This window comes from Salvelinus alpinus, chromosome 32, assembly GCF_045679555.1.
Source record: "Salvelinus alpinus chromosome 32, SLU_Salpinus.1, whole genome shotgun sequence".
NCBI classification, from domain to species: domain Eukaryota; kingdom Metazoa; phylum Chordata; class Actinopteri; order Salmoniformes; family Salmonidae; genus Salvelinus; species Salvelinus alpinus.
In genome coordinates, this window is record NC_092117.1 from 25,752,048 (window position 1) to 25,775,464 (window position 23,417).

At 43.6% G+C, this 23,417-nt stretch overlaps 1 protein-coding gene across 2 annotated transcripts in view; it reads right to left on the bottom strand.

Annotated features, from left to right (window-relative positions):
* Positions 1 to 9,179: 9,179 nt before the first annotated feature.
* Positions 9,180 to 23,417, bottom strand: part of slc8a1b (solute carrier family 8 member 1b) — a 269,512-nt gene continuing 255,274 nt past the window's right edge. For both annotated transcript variants that reach the window (XM_071380305.1, XM_071380304.1), the window contains exon 7: positions 9,180 to 15,684. In XM_071380305.1, coding sequence (XP_071236406.1) covers positions 15,308 to 15,684 — 377 coding nt within the window. In that variant the 3' untranslated portion in view covers positions 9,180 to 15,307. The remainder of the gene's footprint in view (positions 15,685 to 23,417) is intronic.

Below are 23,417 nucleotides of genomic sequence, written 5' to 3' on the forward strand. Positions count from 1 at the left end.
CGACCCTAAGCACACAGCCAAGACAACGCAAGAGTGGCTTTGGGACAAGTCTCAATGTCCTTGAGTGTTCCAGCCAGAGCCTGGACTTGAACCCGATCGAACATCTCTGGAGAGACCTGAAAATAGCTGTGCAGTGACTCTCCCCATCCAACCTAACAGAGCTTGAGAGGATCTGCAGAAAAGAATGGGAGAAACTCCCCAAATACACTTGTGCCAAGCTTGCAGCGTCATACTCAAGAAGACTTGAGGATGCAATCGCTGCCAAAGGTGCTTCAAAAAAGTACTGAGTAAAGGTTCTGAATACTTATGTACATGTAAATGCAATATTTCAATTTATTATCATTTTTAAATATATTTGCAAACATTTCTAAAAACCTGTTTTTGCTTGGTCATTATGGGGTATTGTGTGTAGATTGATGAGGGGAAAAACGATTTAATACATTTTAGAATAAGGTTGTAATGTAACAAAATGTGGGAGAAAGTCCAGGGTCTGAATACTTTCCGAATGCACTGTACAACATTTTTTCAATAGAAAACAGGTAAAACAAAAAATATATTTTTTTATTTATTTCACCTTTATTTAACCAGGTAGGCTAATTGAGAACAAGTTCTCATTTGCAACTGCGACCTGGCCAAGATAAAGCATAGCAATTCGACGCATACAACAACACAGAGTTACACATGGAATAAACAAAACATAGAGTCAATAATACAGTGGAAAAAGAGAAAAAGTCTATATACAGTGAGTGCAAATGAGGTAAGATAAGGGAGTTAAGTCAATAAATAGGCCATGGTGGCGAAGTAATTACAATATAGCAATTAAACACTGGAATGGTAGATGTGCAGAAGATGAATGTGCAAGTAGAGATACTGGGGTGCAAAGGAGCAAGATAAATAAATAAATACAGTATGGGGATGAGGTAGATAGATGGGCTGTTTACAGATGGGCTACGTACAGGTGCAGTGAACTGTGAGCTGCTCTGACAGCTGGTGCTTAAAGCTAGTGAGGGAGATGTGAGTCTCCAGCTTTAGTGATTTTTGCAGTTCGTTCCAGTCATTGGCAGCAGAGAACTGGAAGAAAAGGCGACCAAAGAGGAATTGGCTTTGGGGGTGATCAGTGAGATATACCTGCTGGAGCGCGTGCTACGAATGGGTGCTGCTATGGTGACCAGTGAGCTTTGGTGACAAAACGGATGGCACTGTGATAGACTGCATCTAATTTGTTGAGTAGAGTGTTGGAGGCTATTTTATAGATGACATCGCCGAAGTCGAGGATCGGTAGGATGGTCAGTTTTACGAGGGTATGTTTGGCAGCATGAGTGAAGGATGCTTTGTTGCGATATAGGAAGCCGATTCTAAATTTATTTTTGGATTGGAGATGCTTAATGTGGGTCTGGAAGGAGAGTTTACAGTCTAACCAGACACCTAGGTATTTGTAGTTGTCCACGTATTCTAAGTCAGAGCAGTCCAGAGTAGTGATGCTGGACGGGCGGGCAGGTGCGGGCAGTGATCGATTGAATAGCATGCATTTAGTTTTACTTGCATTTAAGAGCAGTTGGAGGCCACGGAAGGAGAGTTGTGCAATGAGGCCGTGATTGCTGAGATCTTGATTGAAAACAGCAGAGGTGTATTTGGAGGGCGAGTTAGTTAGGATGATATCTATGAGGGTGCCCGTGTTTACAGATTTGGGGTTGTACCTGGTAGGTTCATTGATCTTTGTGTGAGATTGAGGGCATCAAGCTTAGATTGTAGGATGGCCGGGGTGTTAAGCATGTCCCAGTTTAGGTCACCTAGTAGCACAAGCTCAGAAGATAGATGGGGGGCAATCAATTCACATATGGTGTCGAGGGCACAGCTGGGGGCAGAGGGTGGTCTATAGCAAGTGGCAACAGTGAGAGACTTGTTTCTGGAAAGGTGCATTTTTAGAAGTAGAAGCTTGAATTGTTTGGGTACAGACTTGGATAGTAATACAGAACTCTGCAGGCTATCTTTGCAGTAGATATCAACACCGCCCCCTTTGGCAGTTCTATCTTGGCGGAAAATGTTATAGTTAGGGATGGAGATTTCAGGGTTTTTGGGGGTTTTCCTAAGCCAGGATTCAGACACGGCTAAGACATCCGGGTTGGCAGAGTGTGCTAAAGCAGTGAGTAAAACAAACTTAGGGAGTAGGCTTCTAATGTTAACATGCATGAAACCAAGGCTTTTACGGTTACAGAAGTCAACAAACGAGAGCACCTGGGGAGTGGGAGTGGAGCTAGGCACTGCAGGACCTGGATTAACCTCTACATCACCAGAGGAACAGAGGAGAAGTAGGATAAGGGTACGGCTAAAGGCTATACGAACTGGCCGTCTAGCACTATCGGAACAGAGAGTAAAAGGAGCAGGTTTCTGGGCACGATAGCATAGATTCAAGGCATAGTGTACAGACAAAGGTAAGGTAGGATGTGAGTACATTGGAGGTAAACCTAGGCATTGAGTAATGATGAGAGAGATATACGTTTAAACCAGCTGATGTCATCGCATATGTAGGAGGTGGAAAAACATGGTTGGTTAAGGCATATTGAGCAGGGCTAGAGGCTCTATAGTGAAATAAGACAGTAATCACTAACCAGGACAGTAATGGACGAGGCATATTGATATTAGAGAGCCAAGTGATCATATGGGTCCAGTGAGTGGTTGGGCTGACTGGGGACACGGCGTTTCAGACAGTTAGCAGGCCGTTGCTAACAAGCTAACAGTTAGTAGGCTTCTAGGGCATTATCACTTATTTATACAACAGGTGGGTCTAATCCTGGACACTGATTGGTTAAAACCGCATTCCAGCCGTAATAGTAATGGCCAGTGTGTAGAATAATACCCAAAGGAGGATATTGCATATTTATACCTTTGTGTACCTATTCAGAATACATCCACGTGTATGCACACTTGACTGTAAGTCGCTTTGGATAAAAGAGTCTGCTAAATGGCATATATTATTATTATATTATGAAGATAATGACATTCATATCCATAATTGATGAAATTACATTACCGGATTTCCGTTACCGGGTGTAAATCCACTTCACTTACCATAGTTCAACAACCAAAAGAGTTTTGTCAAAGCTGACACCCCATTCTTTCTGCAGATATCGTTGAATCTTAATTCTGAGCAGATATTTAAGAGTTTTTGGAAAATGTGAACACATAAAAAACTGAGGGAGATTTGACAGAAATTGTATTTTTGTAAAATGTTCAGTGTAAATTGTTATAAGTAGTCCTTGCGCATAAAGTTGTATGGTTTGTTAAACTTTGAAATCATTGTTATTGAAAAATCTGAGGCTCAGCGCAATTACGTAACCGTGGAATTGCCCTTACCTGCTCTCCAGGTTGCCTATAGCTTTGATGGATTCTGGGTTCTAACTCCTAAACTTGGAATAGGGTTAATTATCAGGTATCCTTATGAAATATTGAGTGCTATTGTCTAGAGGGTCTTCACCAGAAGTTAATGGTTATCTGTAGGAGGAAGATATATGGTGTGTGCAATTAAGCTTGGAATGTACTGAGTGTAGGGAAAAAAGATCACATGTGGCAGGCATTGATAAGGGGAGAGAGCCGTGGATTAGTGATGAAGGGGGTCGAGGTCAGGTCAGGTCACGTTAAGGGAGAAGGAACAGTTTATTGCCCGTATCACTTAGTTTCCTGCCTAGCAATAAAGATGCAATAATTACCGAGAAGGAGGAGACTCCACCCAAATTGGGGTATATATACCACCACTGGTGGAATCATGTTTTTGTCGGTTCAGCTGTTCGACCCTCTGGGATGAATAAACTTGGTTTGAGCTTTCATAGAGTTCGTTGAGTTCTTACTCTGATAATTAGAACCTAACAGCCTCAAGGCAGATGAGCTCTACTTTTGTGTGCTGCAGTGAACTCAGAGACAGGGTTCAAATGTACAGTACAAAACTCAGTCTAAGTGCATATCCTGCAGTTGACCATCGCATCAGGAGGGCAGAAACATCTGGAAAAACAACACAAAGAACAACTCTGCTGTCGGTCTCAAACTGTGAATATAAGGTAGCTCTGTCACATAGCTTGTCATTGTAACTCTATGCTGTAGCCTTGTATATATGCTTAACACTTTATTGTACTTTCACGCTGCAGTTTTTTTGTAACTGTATTACAGTGGTATGATTTATAGCATCATAGCTGCTCTTTACTGAACTGTAGAAGCTGTATGATGTATAGCTCTCTGTCCTGATGTTCTGCCTGATAACCTAGCTCTGTAGCGTGGCTCGGCCTATATCCAGTCAACTGTAGCTTATACGCTGCTTTATGATTGAATCCCACTGACACAGTTATGGGGCAAGGACGCTAAATCATCCTACGTCATCATCATCCCACATCCAGAGAGCAATCTGCCATGCCAAAAAGTCAAGGCCAGTGACCTGGAAAAGATTGGAGCATCCTGGCACTGAATAGGAGATTGTGCATTGGTAGTAAGAGAGACAGTCAGTCAGTCACACACTGGCCATACAGAGGGGAAAGATCATGTACTCTACAGCGCTCTTTTCCCAGCAACATATTGCTCTCTCTGGCTGCACTACAATAGACTATGTTCGTCCCCAATGTTCAACATTATTCCAGCATTTACAGAAGATAATGGAGCCAATAACAGCATTACCAAAAAGTAGTAACACACCATATATAAAAACGAAGCTCTTAACAAACTTTGACTGCAACATTGTAGACTTGATATGATCTGTTATCATTACTGTTTAGATGCCTATTGTGACACACCGTGTCTGATTCTACTACTACCTGACATTCATGGGCTGGGGGCTTTGTGGCTCAGAGAGTACAGCATTAGCCTCTGCACCGCAGGATGAAAGGATCCAACCTCTCCTGATAAACCATCAGTATTCTCTGTTTTAATGTGTGTCCACCTGCTGAGGCATTGAGCCGTCCTTGGCCTTTCCCAGAAGCAGTCTTTCAGGGTGTCTCAGTCTTAGAGTTGTGGTCAGCAAACTGGCAGTGGGGGAGAAAGACCCATTTAAAGAGTCTAACAGCACCAGCAGAGAGACGTGACCCGCTTACTCAAACCCGGCCTGGCTTTCTCAGCAATGTTTGGGATTTCCATCACACAAATGCCATTTGGTCTGAGGGTCTTGAGATATGAGGGACTAGTAAACAGTCTCCACTCGGCTATAGGGGCTGGCCAGTGACACGACAATCTGTCTTAGGGGGGCCTGTCATCCTTTTCTGGGATTGAACTATTTACTTACTACATTTTCCACTCATAAGAACAAACTGATACAATACTAGAAGTGAAGGAAACTGTCACTCATGGAAGTTGAAACACAACTTGAAACAGAACTTAATTTGTCACATTTCCTGTTTCGATTATTTCTGATTTCTGACGGGGCATGTTTTTATTTTCCAGAGATTACATTTATTTCGACATGTCAAACAGACGTCTCTGCTTCCTGTAGATAAAAGCCTGGGCGTCCTTTGAAGCGCCTGTCTGGAAATGAAAAGTGACAGCCGAGCGAGATCAGACAGCCGAGCACCCCTTACACAAATGAACAGGGGAAGGAACACCTAATGAATACAACAGTAAATACTTCAGAAACACGTTTGAAATGGGGACAATGAAAAACGACAGTATTCATCAAGTTGACAGCATCAAGTTCTCTTGTGTGACAAACTGAATAGAACACTTTTCGTTTTGCTGAGATTTTTGAGCTCGTTCTGTGCAATGTGCATTCCACACCTGTCTTCTGAAAGGGCTTCTTTCCTCGAACATGTCTCAGAAAGGTGAGTTAAAGGCTGCAGTACCAATAAGGCGTAACTCTTAACACTCAAATAAGATTATATCACAGAATATCTTCTTTCTCATAGCCACCTAGCTTTACAAATAAAGGATTTATTAAAAAAGACAAACAATCAATGTGTCACTCACCTTCAGTCGTTCTGACACTCACAAGAAGCATGCAGTTTGAAGTGTGATAGAAAAGATCCGCAGAAAGGGAAAATATAGCTTCTACACAAATGAAATATTACTGTAACCTGCAAATGGTGTATTACTGTATCCTGCAAGACTACTGTATATAGATAATGTAGGCATTGTTGAAAGGATCACATTTTTCCTTTTCCAACATAACAACATTAAAATGGAACTGTTCGTTAATGAGATACGTAAATCATTCCAAATAATGAATGCTCTTCCCATCTGAGACATAAAAACAAAATGGTATATTAAAGAAAACAACATAGAGAGGGAGAGAGAGGAGAGAGAGAGAGAGAGAGGGGAGAGAGAGAGAGAGAAGATGGAGGGAGAGAGGGGAGAGAGAGAGAGAAGATGGAGGGAGAGGGGAGAGAGAGAGAGAAGATGGAGGGAGAGAGGGGAGAGAGAGAGAGAAGATGGAGGGAGAGAGGGGAGAGAGAGAGAGAGAGAAGATGGAGGGAGAGAGGGGAGAGAGAGAGAGAGAGAAGATGGAGGGAGAGAGGGGAGAGAGAGAGAGAAGATGGAGGGAGTTGAGATAGAAAGAGGGAGGGAGGGCGATAAGGTCCTCTCTCTACTGCAGTAATTAACAGTATTCTGGGAGAGGCAGAGTGTGACGCCCAATTTCACACTCCGGTTGCTTAACAGTTCTGCCGTTGAGTGACTCTGTCCCAGACTTCCCTGTAGTAAACCCTCTCCACCTTTTAAAAAACCCTTCATTCAGCTGAGGAAAAGGTTTCCTAAACACACACACACACACACACACACACACACACACACACACACACACACACACACACACACACACACACACACACACACACACACACACACACACACACACACACACACACACACACACACACACACACACACACACACACACACACACACACACAAATTCAACTCCATCTTTCATCGAATCAGATGGCTTATTCATTACAAAACCATTTGATGTTGCCAATTATTTTAATGATTATTTCTTTGGCAAAGTGGGCAAACTTAGTTAGGAAATGCCAACAACAAACAGTGAGCAATTGTATTCATGCATAAAAAAACTGAAAGAAAAGCATTGCAAGTTAGAATTTTATAAAGTTAATGTGGGAGAGGTGGCAAAATTATTGTTATTGATCAATAATGACAAACCTCCTGGTATTGACAACTTAGATGGAAAGCTACTGAGGATGGTGGCTGACTCTATAGCCACTCCTATCTGTCATATTTTTAATCTGAGCCTAGAGGAAAGTCTTTGTCGTCAGGCATGGAGGGAAGCCAAAGTAATTCCGCAACCCAAGATTGGTAAAGAGGCCTTTACTGGTTCTAACAGCATATGCTTGTTGCCAGCTCTGAGCAAACCTTTGGAAAAAATAGTGTTTGACCAAATACAATGCTATTTCTCTGTAAACAAATTAACAAAAGACTTTCAGCATGCTTATAGAGAAGGGCACTCAACATGTACTGACTGACACAAATAACGATGATGATGATTGGTTGAAGGAGATAATAAGAAGATTGTGGGAGCTATACCGTTAGATTTCAGTGCAGCCTTTGATATTATTGATCATAACCTGTTGTTGAAAAACGGTATGTGCTATGGCTTTTCAACCTCTGCCATAATGTGTATTCAGAGCTATCTATCTAATCGAACTCAAAGGGTTTTCTTTAATGGAAACTTCTCTAATGTCAAACATGTAAAGTGTGGTGTACCGCAGGGCAGCTCTCTAGGCCCTCTACTCTTTTCTATTTTTCCCAATGACCGGCCACTGGCATTAAACAAAGCGTGTGTCTCCATGTATGCTGATGATTCAACCGTATACGCATCAGCAACCACAGCTAATGAAGTCACTGAAACCATTAAAAAAGAGCTGTTTTGGAATGGGTGGCCAGTAATAAACTGGTCCTGAACATCTCTAAAACTAAGAGCATTGTATTTGGTACAAATCATTCCTTAAGTGCTAGACCTCAGCTGAATCTGGTAATGAATGGTGCGGCTGTTGAACAAGTTGAGGAGACTAAATTACTTGGCGTTACCTTAGATTGTAAACCGTCATGGTCAAAACATATAGATTCAATGGTTGTACAGATGTGGGGAGGTCTAGCCGCAATAAAGAGATGTCTGTTTTTTTGACACCACACTCCAAAAAGCAAGTTCTGCAGGCTCTAATTTTGTCTAATCTTGATAATTGTCCAGTCGTGTGGTCCAGTGCTGCAAGGAAAGACCTAGTTAAGCTGCAGCTGGCCCAGAACAGAGTGGCACGTTTTGCTCTTCACTGTAATCAGAGGACTAATATTAATACTATGCATACTAGTCTCTCTTGGTTAACATTTGAGGAGAGACTGACTGCATCACTTCTTCTTTAAAAAAAAAACATGAATGTGTTGAAAATCCCAAATTGTTTGCATAGTCAACTTACACACAGCTCTGACACACACACTTATCCCACCAGGGGTCTTTTCACAGCAAACCTTGTTTAAAAAAACAGATAAAGCAACACCTCGTGGCACAATGCCTCTCCCCTATTTGACCTAGATAGTTTGTGTATGTAGTATGTAGTATGTGTATGTGTGACTGTAAAAAAATGTATGTAGTTCTGTCCTTGAGCTGTTCTTTTTTAATGATGTTCTGTATTATGTCATTCTGTATTATGCTTCATGTTTTGTGTGAACCCCAGGAAGAGTAGCTGCTGCTTTTGCAACAGCTAATGGGGATCCTAATAAAATACCAAATACACACACACACACTTTTGAACATTGCACAACCTGCAACGTGACACTTCATTCCAGGTGCTTTTGTGTTTTAATGCAAGAGTGAAGAATGTCATGGATGAGTCGTACATGTTGTGATTCCATTAGCTACAATTATGCAGAATTAATGCAACTCCTTTTTCTAATGCATTTCAACAGAATGAAGTGCACCAAGAAATTGGTAAAGTAGGGAACCAAGCCCGGGCGAGGGCAACAAGTCCAAATATATACAACATTCAAACCTCCGTCAACATCAACGAATAGGATACTGCTTATTATATACAGACATGTTATCATTCATGCACAGTTCGAGGCAGAGTGTGACGCCCAATTTCACACTCTGGTTGCTTAACAGTTGAGTGGCTCTTTCCCAGACTTCCCAGTAGTAAACCCTCTCAACCTTTTAAAAAACACTCCGCTCCACATGCAGACCCACAAAACAAGTCCAGGCGGTGGTCTTTGAAACAGGGTATCCCAAACTTTATTTTCTGTGTCAGAAGTGTACCATGTAGAGTAATCACAGTTAGTGTACTTCTTCCTATTAGTTGGTGTGCAACATAAAGAAAAAAAACACAGACATGAACAAAAATAAGACAAAATCATGATATTCTATCAATTATAATCAATATGACAAAACAAACAGCAAACTTAACCCTGTAAGAGAGACAGCAAGAACATGACAGATCGACAGGGTGAGCTTGAGAGAAAGTTAAAGAGGGAGAGGCAGGGAATGCAAGGAGGGAAAATTAGAGAGAACGTGAGAGATATTAGAACCCTGAAAACTACAGGTCCATCTGGGCGGCGGGTGGGTGGTGCTATTCAGATGACACACATCAAGTACAGACAGATAGACAGACAGACACTCAACAGGGACAGAGACAGATAGGCATGTACAGTACCAGCCAGCCAGCGAGACAGAGAGGCAGGCACATACCAGGTAGATAAGACAGACAGACAGACAGACAGACAGACAGACAGACAGACAGACAGACAGACAGACAGACAGACAGACAGACATTTTGAGACAAAGAATGAAACCATCCCGAAGAAATTACACTTCTCAGGTATCAAAGACAAAACACTGCTCAGCATAGCAGGAACAGAGAGAGAGAGAGAGCAAAACTAGCACTTAAGCAAACTACTTCTCCAAAAAGGCAATATTTGTCATTCTTGAGTTTAGTGAGGGTTTTAAAATAAATATGTAGAATTCTCTAAGATATGTGGAGGTATCAGACCTCTCTCTGTTAACACTATACAGTATATACATATGATCTCTTCATGACAAAATAGCTTTTGGTGTACATAGTTCTCTTACACTGTCAAATAACACAATGTCATTATAAGCAAGCAGTGTCTTTTGTACAAATTCCCATGCAACTCCCTTAAGATACATAACTCTTTAAGTTCTCACCCTCCTTCAACAATAGCAGATATTGCCTTTTTTTAACTGAATGTGCAATATTTAACTTCAAATAAAACATTCTAGTACATGGGTGCGTGGGGGGGGGGGAGCCGGTCAGCTCGCAACCCATGTGACATGGAGATGCAGGGAACCGAGCTCGGGTGAGAGAGCCGAAGCCCTATCACGTCCAAGTCCCCACTGGGATATAGTGGATGTGAGACCCGTTTAACCAACTGCCCCCCCAATCCCCTTCCACACGGCGGTGAAGCCACGCGTACTGGAGACAGATGGGGCAGCCAGTCGGGAACAGCCCAGGCAATTGGTAAAGTTGGGAACCAAGCTCGGGTGAGGGTGGGGACACAACAAGTCCAAATCTATACAACATTCAAACCTCCATCAACATCAACGAATGGGATACTGCTTATTATATACAGACATGTTATCATTCATGCACAGTGTGAACAAGTAGCACATTAACATTCCAAAATATGGACATGGGGGGGGGGGTAAGAGGATACAGAGAGATGCTGCGGTGCAGAGTCCCGGTGTGGTCACCATAGCGACACATGCTGGGCAGGAGAAGACCTCGTGCTTCACTGCACCAGTACACAATGTATGGCTGTACTTCACATGTTATTTCTTCTTTCTCTTTCTCCTCTTTTCATTGTAGTTGGTTAACTTGATATTAGGGTTTGAGGTCTTTTTAACTATTCAATTGTCATAGTAATGTTTTCAGGTCAGTGAAAGATCACATAATCCCGAAACAGCAGGGTCACCATCAGCATATAAGCACTGTCATCCTTTTCATTACAAACTCGGGAACCAGTGCAATGTTTTTCCTTCACATTGAAACATCGCACCCCACTCCATACAAAAAAACTAATAGAGCTACTCCAGAGCTTGATGCCACCACCTTCATAATTAACCAACAGCTACTGTAATAGAAACTCCACACCCCCACCATGAACCTTAAAAACTCTTACCACCGTTGGTCATTCGTGAACAAGTTCACTTTAGACCAGGTAAGCAAGGAGACAAGCAAGCATTAACCCATCCTCATGAAATGTGAATGTTTTTATACACATTTGTCATTCGAAATATTCTGTTTTGGTTAAACAACAGCAAGACTTTTAGTACCGCAGAGGGATCTTTTTGGTGTTGTTAAGAAATGTCAGTGTGTTAGAAAACCCACTACTATTCTGGCTAAGCTGTTACTGGAGTTTCCATTAGACATAGTTCCCTTTGGCAAAAGAGGAGTAAACTGCACTTGACTTCCATATTCAGTGCCTTCGGAAAGTATTCAGACCCCTTGACCTTTTCCACATTTTGTTATGTTACAGCCTTATTCTAAAATGGATGAAAGAAAAAAAATCCTCATCAATCTACACACAATACCCTATAAGGACAAAGCAAAAACAGGTTTTTGGAATTTTTTGCAACTTTATTGAAATTAAAAAACAGAAATACCTTATTTACATAAGTATTCAGACACTTTGCTATGAGACTTGAAATTGAACTCAGGTACATCCTGTCTCCATTGATCATCCTTGATGTTTCTACAACTTGATTGGAGTCCACCTGTGGTCAATTCAATTGATTGGACATGATTTGGAAAGATCTATATTCTCCCAGAGTTGACAGGGTATGCCAGAGCAAAAACCAAGCCAAGAGGTCGAAGGAATTGTCCGTAGACCTCCAAGACAGGATTGTGTCGAGCCACAGGTCTGGGGAAGGGTACCAAAACATGTCTGCAGGCCTCCATCATTCTTAAATAGAAGAAGTTTGGAACCACCAAGGCTCTTCCTAGAGCTGGTCGCCCGGCCAAACTGAGCAGTCGGGGGCGAGGGGCCTGGGTCAGGGAGGTGACCAAAAACCCAATGGTCACTCTGACAGAGCTCCAGAGATCTTCTGTGGAGATGGGAGAACCTTCCAGAAGGACAACCATCTCTGCAGCACTCCACCAATCAGGACTTTATGGTAGATTGGCCAGACGGAAGCCACTCCTCAGTAAAAGGCACATGACAGCCCACTTGGAGTTTGCCAAAAGGCACCTAAAGGACTCTCAAACCATGAGAAACAAGATTCTCTGGTCTGATGAAACCAAGATTGAACTCTTTGGCCTGAATGCCAAGCGAAACGTCTGGGGAAAACCTGGCACCATCCCTACGGTGAAGCATGGTGGGACTGGGAGACTAGTAAGGATCGAGGGAAAGATGAATGGAGCAAATTACAGAGATATCCTTGATGAAAATCTGCTCAGGAGTGCTCAGGAACTCAGTCTGGGTCTGCATACTTATGTAAATGTGATATTTCATATATTTTTTTTATTGCATTTGCAAAAATGTAAAAAAATAAGTTTTTTTCTTTGTCAATATGGGGTATTGTGTGTAGATTGATGAGGAAAAAACCTATTTAATCCATTTTAGAATAAGGCTGTAACGTACCAAAACGTGGAAAAAGTCAAGGGGTCTGAAAACTTTCTGAATGCACTGTAAATACTTTAATCTAGAACCTTCTCGGGGCTGCAAATTCTGTGGTGAGAAATGACAAGAAAATACAAAATCTTGCTATGTTTATAATTTTCTAAATCAAACTACAACTCTATGATTACTTCTACTTCATTATCACGTTACACATCAAGTATAAAACAAACTCAGTAGGAAACTCAGGGTATTCATCATACCTTTAACATAAAAAATTGATTGAAGGTGTAAATAATGTGAACTGCCTTCATCTTCCACATATGGATTGATCTGTTTGCCTAAACTGGACGTGTAGTCTTGAATGTAAACCCTTATATCTCGAGACTGACAGTAAGGTGGATTCAAATGATTGCATCATTTCGACAAAAGCTTTTTACCTCTGAAAAGAGAAAATACCCAGCCAATGTATTTCTCAACAGCTTCACTTTGAACTTCTGTAAAATGTCTCTATAGGGCTACTACATTATAGAAACAGTTTAATCTACACTTCTGTCCACCATTACAATTGATATATTTATGTTTAAGATATTGTTTGATGGAATATAAATGAAGATGTGCAGCTCAGTGGAGAGAGAAGAACATGTGGGTTAAGTGTTGAGGGCGGGTTTAGGATAGGGGCGGGTTTAGGATAGGGGCGGGTTTAGGATAGGGGTGGGTTTAGGATAGGGGCGGGTTTAGGATAGGGGCGGGTTTAGGATAGGGGCGGGTTTAGGATAGGGGCGGGTTTAGGATAAGGCGGAGGGGTAAAGGGTTAGGGTTAGGGTTAGGGTTAGTGGTTTTAGAACTGGCTGTAGAGTCCACAGAGGATTGAGACTGATAGAAAGACCAGTCAGGGAGGAACTTAGACACCACATATGGAGAGGAAGAGCCAATGGGAGAAGCTGCTGAAAGGCGTGTAGCCAATGGACAGAGCTTATACAGTATGGCTTCTCTGCATTCTATTGCAATTTGAATCAAGTATGGCGGTGATGACAATCCCATTGACTAAACTGGAAAAGCCATCTTGGGCTAGTTTTGAAAATGATCGTTTAAGTTGACAACGAGTTATCTGAAAGTTAAAATGGTAACGCTGGCCATTCAAAAACGATACGGCCTTAAAGGTAAAATGATACTAAACTCCATGATTTTCAACTTTTACATAACTACATCTGCGGCAAGATAAATAACAGAGGAACCCTAATCAGATTTTCTACTGGGGATCAAACCGAGGATCAGAAGGTGGTGGGCAGCTCTTGCAGCCAGGCCTTAACTGAGATTTATTAAGACTCACACACAGAGGAGAGACCTTCTTTAAAAGTAGCTGTTACTCCCAACCACTACGTTTGTTAACAGCTGAATCATTTTTTGGGGGGGGGATGTTCATGCATATACATATCAATAATGATGGTCAGGGGAATTAAAGGATTTCACTCAGATGTCTAGTGTTTATTTTGAAACGAGCGTCAGGCGTGGACGATGCTGTTTCTGGACGGTTGCTGAGCAGTAAGAGATATACTAAACAGCTCCCCCTTCAGGATGCACACACCCACGCACCCACAAACACCCACACACCCACAAACACCCACACACCCACACACACCCACAAACACACACACACACCCACAAACACCCACAAACGCACACACGCGCACCCACAAACACACACACCCATGCACCCACAAACACACACACACCCACAAACACACACACCCACGCACCCACAAATACACACTCACGCACCCACAAACACACACACACACGCACCCACAAACACACACACCCACGCACCCACAGACACACACACCCACAAACACACACGCACCCACAAACACACACACCCACGCACCCACAAACACACACACCCACAAACACCCACACACCCACAAACACCCACACACACCCACGCACCCACAAACACACACACACAAACACACAAACACCCACACACACCCACAAACACACACACACACCCACAAACACCCACAAACGCACACACGCGCACCCACAAACACACACACCCATGCACCCACAAACACACACACACCCACAAACACACACACCCACGCACCCACAAATACACACTCACACACACGCACCCACAAACACACACACCCACGCACCCACAGACACACACACCCACAAACACACACGCACCCACAAACACACACACCCACGCACCCACAAACACACACACCCACAAACACACACGCACCCACAAACACACACACCCACAAACACACACACCCACAAACACACACGCACTCACAAAAACACACAGCACACGCTCCCACAAACACACACACACGCACCCACAAACACAAACGCACACGCTCCCACGAACACACACACACACACACACACACACACACACACACACACACACACACACACACACACACACACACACACACACACACACACACACACACACACACACACACACACACACACACACACACACACACAGTCTGCCATTCTACAGACTTCAGAGGGGTGTCTGTCCTAGCCTTGACAGGCCTCTCCTCGCCTGAACAACCAGTTTCATCCATTAAGCACTAGACCATGGGGACAGAGGGGGGCAGATCTTTCACTTCTTAAAAGGGGTATAGGAGGAAAGGGGGAGTTATTAATGACAAGAGGAAAATGTTTTTCACCACTGCTGTTGCCTCCTTCTTGTCTCTGGTTAGCTCTTCTTGGGCCTTCTTAAGTCTGATGCTGTTTAGAAGGCCTTGAAGTGGCAGTAGGCCTCCAGCGAGGAGAACAGAATGTACAGCAGCCACAGGCTGACAAACAGCATGGTGGTCAATATCTTGGGAGTCCGCGGACCCCCCAGCTCGCCGCCGATCGAAGGTCGCCTCCGGTACATCAGCACCCCCACGCAGATGAAGGCGAAGATGGTGAAGAGAGTGACGGAGAAGGCCAGGCTCCCCGGGTCTACCTTGAAGTCGTTGCCCTTGGAGTTGTGGTAGATGGCAGCCATGGACCAGGCCACGCCGATGCCCAGGAACACATTGACCGCGTTGCTGCCCGTCACGTTGCCGATGGATGCGTCAGCATACTGGTCCTGGATGGCTGCCACCTTACTGGCAAAGGTGTCTGGGGGAATGGGGAGAAGGGGATAAGGGGAGGAGGATGAAGGATAGAGGTTAGTGTTGTATGTTGTGTGTGATTCAATAGGGATTGGGAAAATGTTATTGGATGGGAGGAATGAATGTTGATGAGGTATGGGGAAGGGGATGTGGGTGAAGGGTGACAGACAAAACAGAAAAGCTAAATGTTAATTCACAGACTAGAGAACCCTGAACAGCATTGTTTCATGAAACATTGTTTAATGAATTCTCTGGAGAATATAATCAGGGAGCAAAGTTGGCACCATTGCTGTAACAGGACCTCCATCTCAGCAGAACTTTTCTGTCTGTGTCTTTCTCCCAGACCCAGTTCAACACCTGAGGCAAGCACAATCCTATTTATAAATGGCCATCTCTGTGACTGGATTGAACTAGTTTGCTCTAGGAATAACAGCAACCCAGCAGGAAGAGACCATCCAATCTCTGGAGTGGAGATGTGTATGCTAAGTTGTTACCTTGCCAGGAGGAAATGCTTCCATAGAGTCAGGGCAACTAGCCTAATTTTGAAGATGTCTTTCATTGGCAAGTGACAAAGCACTCTGTTTAATTCCCCCTTCTGTCCCTCAATCCTCCCTCACTTCCTTTGTGCACCCCCCCCTCTCCTTTTCCTGGCACCTTCAACAGAGAAAGGACTTGGTCTTTCAGTTCTGGCCAAATGGGCAGGGGAAAAGAGGGTGAAAATAAGAGAAGTGGGGGAAGGAGATGGAGAGGGAGAGAAGAGGCAGCACATAGATGACAGAGGGGAGAAGACATCGAGAGAGAGAGAGAGAGAGAAAGAGAGAGAGAGAAAGAGAGACGGGAGAGAGAGAGAGAGAGAAAGAGAGACGGAGAGAGAGAGAGGGAGAGCGAAAGAGAGGGAGAGCAAGAGAGAGAGACAGAGAGAGCAAGAGAGAGAGACAGAGAGAGAAAGAGAGAGAGAGACAGAGAGAGTGAGAGAGAGAGAGACAGAGAGAGAAAGAGAGAGAGAGAGACAGAGAGAGAGAGACAGAGAGAGAGCGAGAAGAGTAGAAGATTGGATTACTAGGTTGAGACATACTGTTCCTCAGGGTGACTCCATTCCCTAAACTGGCACCAGGCTCTGCCAGTTGGACATGATAACCTGGTCATTGGCACCGGGTGGCACTATTCAATGGGAATCTAGCTCTGGTGACTTCAACATGGCACAGGACAAGCACTGACATGGGCATACAAGTGTGGACGTTACTGGACCACAATAGTGAATACATTGGACCCAGTAGCTGTGGCTGATCAGAACAATGACCTCTATTATCCATTGCTTCACAAAAAAGCTTAGACTGAAGAAACACACACACACACACACCACACACACACACACACCACACACACACACACACACACACACACACACACACACACACACACACACACACACACACACACACACACACACACACACACACACACACACACACACACACACACACACACACACACACACACACACACACACACACACACACACACTTGTTTGAGAGCTGTAAGGCATAACTAAGGAAGATGTATTACTTAAAAATAATCCATCTCTGGTCCAGTGACTCTGGAGAGTATTCTCAGGGACTCACCCCTTGATCCCCAGCCTGCCAACTGGCCACTCTGGCCTTGTACTGAGCTGCAAAACCACTGGACCAAGACCAGGAAGAAATATAATTGAAAACATAAAGTGTATAAGTTAAACTACAGGTAACTGCCAAAATAAACGAAGCTCCAACACAAAGTGTCTAAATAGGGTGTTGGGCCACCATGAGCCAGAACAGCTTCAATGCACCTTGATATAGATTCTACAAGTGTCTGGAACTCTATTAGAGGGTTGAGACCCTTCTTCCACAAGAGATTACATCAATTGGTGTTTTGTTGCTGGTGGTGGAAACGCTGTCTCAGGGGTGACTGAGACAGCCATGGCATATGGTTTACATAGTTTTAATGCTCATCAAACCATTCAGTGACCACTTGTGCCCTGTGGATGGGGACATTGTCATCCTATGGTGGCATAGCCTTGGTAGCCAAAGTAATGGCTTGCCCAGCATTTTTATATATGACCCTAAGCATGATGGGATGTTAATTGCTTAATCAACTCAATAACCACATCTGTGAGGAAGCACCTGCTTTCAATATACTTTGTAGCCGTCATTTACTCATGTGTTTCCTTTATCTTTCTGTCTCTCTGACTCTCTCAACCAATGTAATGGTTAAATAAGAGCAATCATTTCTTCAGTCTTTGTACGGCAGGCTGGACAAAAGGCTCTCTCTCTCTCTCTGATAACACAGGGTGGTTGGATCCACTGACCAGAATGCAGAGGGAGGACAAAAGCAGAATGGACAGAGAGACAGGGGAGAGAGCTGTGGAGTGGCTAAATGCTGATGTAGAACAGACAGGGGCTGCCTCATCTGCACTGATCATCTCTGCTTCACAGAGAAGGAAGGGACGGAGGGGTAGAGGGAAGGAGGGATGGAGGGAAGGGAGGAAACCGAGGGGGTGTGTGGTGTGGTGTCTCACAGTTCTCCACAAGACAAAACTGAGCATCTATAAGAGAAACATGCACGCAAACACACACATGCACACACGCACACACACACTTCAGTCCTCTTGGTGGCTGTGATTGTGTAAGGATAGAGAACAATGTGTGTGGGTAGATATGTCTCTTTGTGACCGTGTGTGTGTGTGGGTGTGTGTGGGTCTGTGTAATCAGCACAGTGTGTGTGTGCGATTGGCAGATATCCAACCTGTTGTCCTTCTCATTGATCCTCTCTCCCCCCCTGTGTGAGAGCATATTCAATCACCTCTGCCCTATCAAGAGCCTGCAGTCAAACCTGGGTCCTCTCTACCTCCAAGAAAATAGTTTTTCTCAAGCAGACAGCAGAAAAAGGCAAAAGCTCATCTGTAAGACAGCTTGACTGCTAATCCCTTCCTGGCTGTGACATCACACAGTCACAGTGGAGACTGTTGTCTTTGACAAGCCCTACAATCACCAGCCATTTAACGGCCACACATCTGCTGCTCTCTCCGGCCCTATTAATATGCAGAAACAGCCTCTCTTTGCCGCAGCTGCCGCTAATGGCTATATCGGTTACTACAGCGATTAGGCCTTCACCCCCTTGTGCGTCTCTGCTGTCCCTTCCTGACAAGGCCAGGAGGAAGCGATGCTGATGATGTCACATCCGGTGTGCTGGGAGTAGTCTCACACAAATCGATGCTCCCACAATATCCATTTGTAGTCAGGAACATAGAATTAGTAATTGAATAGGATCTTTGGTCTGGAAGGACAGTAGAGAGCTTCTCCTGCTCTCTTAGGAAGCTCCTGCTCTTGCTTCTCCTGCTCTCTGTGTTAGGAATGACTGTGACTGTGCACCCCATAAACTATCCAAGCTTCCATGATAAATGTCACGTTCACGCCTACAGATGGACATCTTAGAGGGATCAACCATTATATCAACCATTAGCTGTTTACCTAGTAAGGTCTTATAGAGGAGCAGTCCATAGCACTAGAAATAATGACAGTAGGTCTGTGGTACTAACAGGACATGTTTAAAAGTCCTTCTACAGATGTCAGATCTTAATTTGATCACCCTGTTGCAATGCAGGAAATGTACAGCTTGTCGTGTATTTGAGGTTTAAAAAGGTTTCTGAAGCTTGTAATTTCCACTTTAAAATGTCAGACTTGATTTCCCCTTACGAAAAATGTAGCAACCCTTACAAAAATGTCCATTAATTATAATCCACATAATAAGGGGTGCTTTTCAACTGAGCATTGGGCTATACTACCTTAGCTTGGGCTGCTGATGGTCTTCTCCGGCTGACCATGACACACGAGGCTCATTGAGCCGTTATATTGACTATAATTACAGTGGGGCGGGAGGTGTGTTGTTATATTGACTATAATTACAGTGGGGCAGGAGGTGTGCTGTTATATTGACTATAATTACAGTGGGGCAGGAGGTGTGTTGTTAATTTTGACTATAATTACAGTGGGGCGGGAGGTGTGTTGTTATATTGACTATAAATACAGTGGGGCGGGAGGTGTGTTGTTATACTGACTATAATTACAGTGGGGCAGGAGGTGTGTTGTTATATTGACTATAATTAGTGTGGTGCGGGAGGTGTGTTGTTATATTGACTATAATTACAGTGGGGCGGGAGGTGTGGTGTTATATTGACTATACTTACAGTGGGGCGGGAGGTGTGTTGTTATATTGACTATAATTACAGTGGGTTGGGAGGTGTGTTGTTATATTGACTATACTTACAGTGGGGCGGGAGGTGTGGTGTTATATTGACTATAATTACAGTGGGGCGGGAGGTGTGGTGTTATATTGACTATAATTACAGTGGGGCGGGAGGTGTGGTGTTATATTGACTATACTTACAGTGGGGCGGGAGGTGTGTTGTTATATTGACTATAATTACAGTGGGGCGGGAGGTGTGTTGTTATATTGACTATAATTACAGTAGGGCGGGAGGTGTGTTGTTAATTTTGACTATAATTACAGTGGGGCGGGAGGTGTATTGTTATATTGACCATAATTACAGTAGGGCGGGAGGTGTGTTGTTAATTTTGACTATAATTACAGTGGGGCGGGAGGTGTGTTGTTATATTGACTATAATTACAGTAGGGCGGGAGGTGTGTTGTTATATTGACTATAATTACAGTGGGGCGGGAGGTGTGTTGTTATATTGACTATACTTACAGTGGGGCGGGAGGTGTGTTGTTATATTGACTATAATTACAGTGGGGCGGGAGGTGTGTTGTTATATTGACTATAATTACAGTGGGGCGGGAGGTGTGTTGTTATATTGACTATAATTACAGTGGGGCGGGAGGTGTGTTGTTATATTGACTATACTTACAGTGGGGCGGGAGGTGTGTTGTTATATTGACTATAATTACAGTGGGGCGGGAGGTGTGTTGTTATATTGACTATAATTACAGAGGGGCGGGAGGTGTGCCGTTATATTGACTATAATTACAGTGGGGCGGGAGGTGTGTTGTTATATTGACTATAAGTACAGTGGGGCGGGAGGTGTACCGTTATATTGACTATAATTACAGTGGGGCGGGAGGTATGTTGGTATATTGACTATAATTACAGTGGGGCGGGAGGTGTGCCGTTATATTGACTATAATTACAGTAGAGCGGGAGGTGTGTTGTTATATTGACTATAATTACAGTGGGGCGGGAGGTGTGCCGTTATATTGACTATAATTACAGTAGAGCGGGAGGTGTGTTGTTATATTGACTATACTTACAGTGGGGCGGGAGGTTTGCTGTTATATTGACTATAATTACAGTGGGGCGGGAGGTGTGTTGTTATATTGACTATATTTACAGTGGGGCGGGAGGTGTGTTGTTATATTGACTATATTTACAGTGGGGTGGGAGGTGTGTTGTTATATTGACTATAATTACAGTGGGGCGGGAGGTGTGTTGTTATATTGACTATAATTAGTGTGGGGCGGGAGGTGTGCCGTTATATTGACTATAATTACAGTGGGGCGGGAGGTGTGTTGTTATATTGACTATAATTACAGTGGGGCGGGAGGTGTGTTGTTATATTGACTATAATTACAGTGGGGCGGGAGGTGTGTTGTTATATTGACTATAATTACAGTGGGGCGGGAGGTGTGTTGTTATATTGACTATAATTACAGTGGGGTGGGAGGTGTGTTGCTATTTGACTATAATTACAGTGGGGCGGGAGGTGTGTTGCTATATTGACTATAATTACAGTGGGGCGGGAGGTGTGTTGTTATATTGACCATAATTACAGTGGGGCGGGAGGTGTGCTGTTATATTGACTATAATTACAGTGGGGCGGGAGGTGTGTTGTTATATTGACTATATTTACAGTGGGGCGGGAGGTGTGTTGTTATATTGACTATAATTAGTGTGGGGCGGGAGGTGTGTTGTTATATTGACTATAATTAGTGTGGGGCGGGAGGTGTGTTGTTATATTGACTATAATTACAGTGGGGCGGGAGGTGTGTTGTTATATTGACTATAATTACAGTGGGGCGGGAGGTGTGTTGTTATATTGACTATAATTACAGTGGGGCGGGAGGTGTGTTGTTATATTGACTATAATTACAGTGGGGCGGGAGGTGTGTTGTTATATTGACTATAATTACAGTGGGGCGGGAGGTGTGTTGTTATATTGACTATATTTACAGTGGGGCGGGAGGTGTGTTGTTATATTGACTATAATTACAGTGGGGCGGGAGGTGTGTTGTTATATTGACTATAATTACAGTGGGGCGGGAGGTGTGTTGTTATATTGACTATAATTACAGTGGGGCGGGAGGTGTGTTGTTATATTGACTATAATTACAGTGGGGCGGGAGGTGTGTTGTTATATTGACTATAATTACAGTGGGGCGGGAGGTGTGTTGTTATATTGACTATAATTACAGTGGGGCGGGAGGTGTGTTGTTATATTGACTATAATTACAGTGGGGCGGGAGGTGTGTTGTTATATTGACTATAATTACAGTGGGGCGGGAGGTGTGTTGTTATATTGACTATAATTACAGTGGGGCGGGAGGTGTGTTGTTATATTGACTATAATTACAGTGGGGCGGGAGGTGTGTTGTTATATTGACTATAATTACAGTGGGGCGGGAGGTGTGTTGTTATATTGACTATAATTACAGTGGGGCGGGAGGTGTGTTGTTATATTGACTATAATTACAGTGGGGCGGGAGGTGTGTTGTTATATTGACTATAATTACAGTGGGGCGGGAGGTGTGTTGTTATATTGACTATAATTACAGTGGGGCGGGAGGTGTGTTGTTATATTGACTATAATTACAGTGGGGCGGGAGGTGTGTTGTTATATTGACTATAATTACAGTGGGGCGGGAGGTGTGTTGTTATATTGACTATAATTACAGTGGGGCGGGAGGTGTGTTGTTATATTGACTATAATTACAGTGGGGCGGGAGGTGTGTTGTTATATTGACTATAATTACAGTGGGGCGGGAGGTGTGTTGTTATATTGACTATAATTACAGTGGGGCGGGAGGTGTGTTGTTATATTGACTATAATTACAGTGGGGCGGGAGGTGTGTTGTTATATTGACTATAATTACAGTGGGGCGGGAGGTGTGTTGTTATATTGACTATAATTACAGTGGGGCGGGAGGTGTGTTGTTATATTGACTATAATTACAGTGGGGCGGGAGGTGTGTTGTTATATTGACTATAATTACAGTGGGGCGGGAGGTGTGTTTATTTGACTATAATTACAGTGGGGCGGGAGGTGTGTTGCTATATTGACTATAATTACAGTGGGGCGGGAGGTGTGTTGTTATATTGACTATAATTACAGTGGGGCGGGAGGTGTGTTGTTATATTGACTATAATTACAGTGGGGCGGGAGGTGTGTTGTTATATTGACTATAATTACAGTGGGGCGGGAGGTGTGTTGCTATATTGACTATAATTACAGTGGGGCGGGAGGTGTGTTGTTATATTGACTATAATTACAGTGGGGCGGGAGGTGTGTTGTTATATTGACTATAATTACAGTGGGGCGGGAGGTGTGTTGTTATATTGACTATAATTAGTGTGGGGCGGGAGGTGTGTTGTTATATTGACTATAATTAGTGTGGGGCGGGAGGTGTGTTGTTATATTGACTATAATTACAGTGGGGCGGGAGGTGTGTTGTTATATTGACTATAATTAC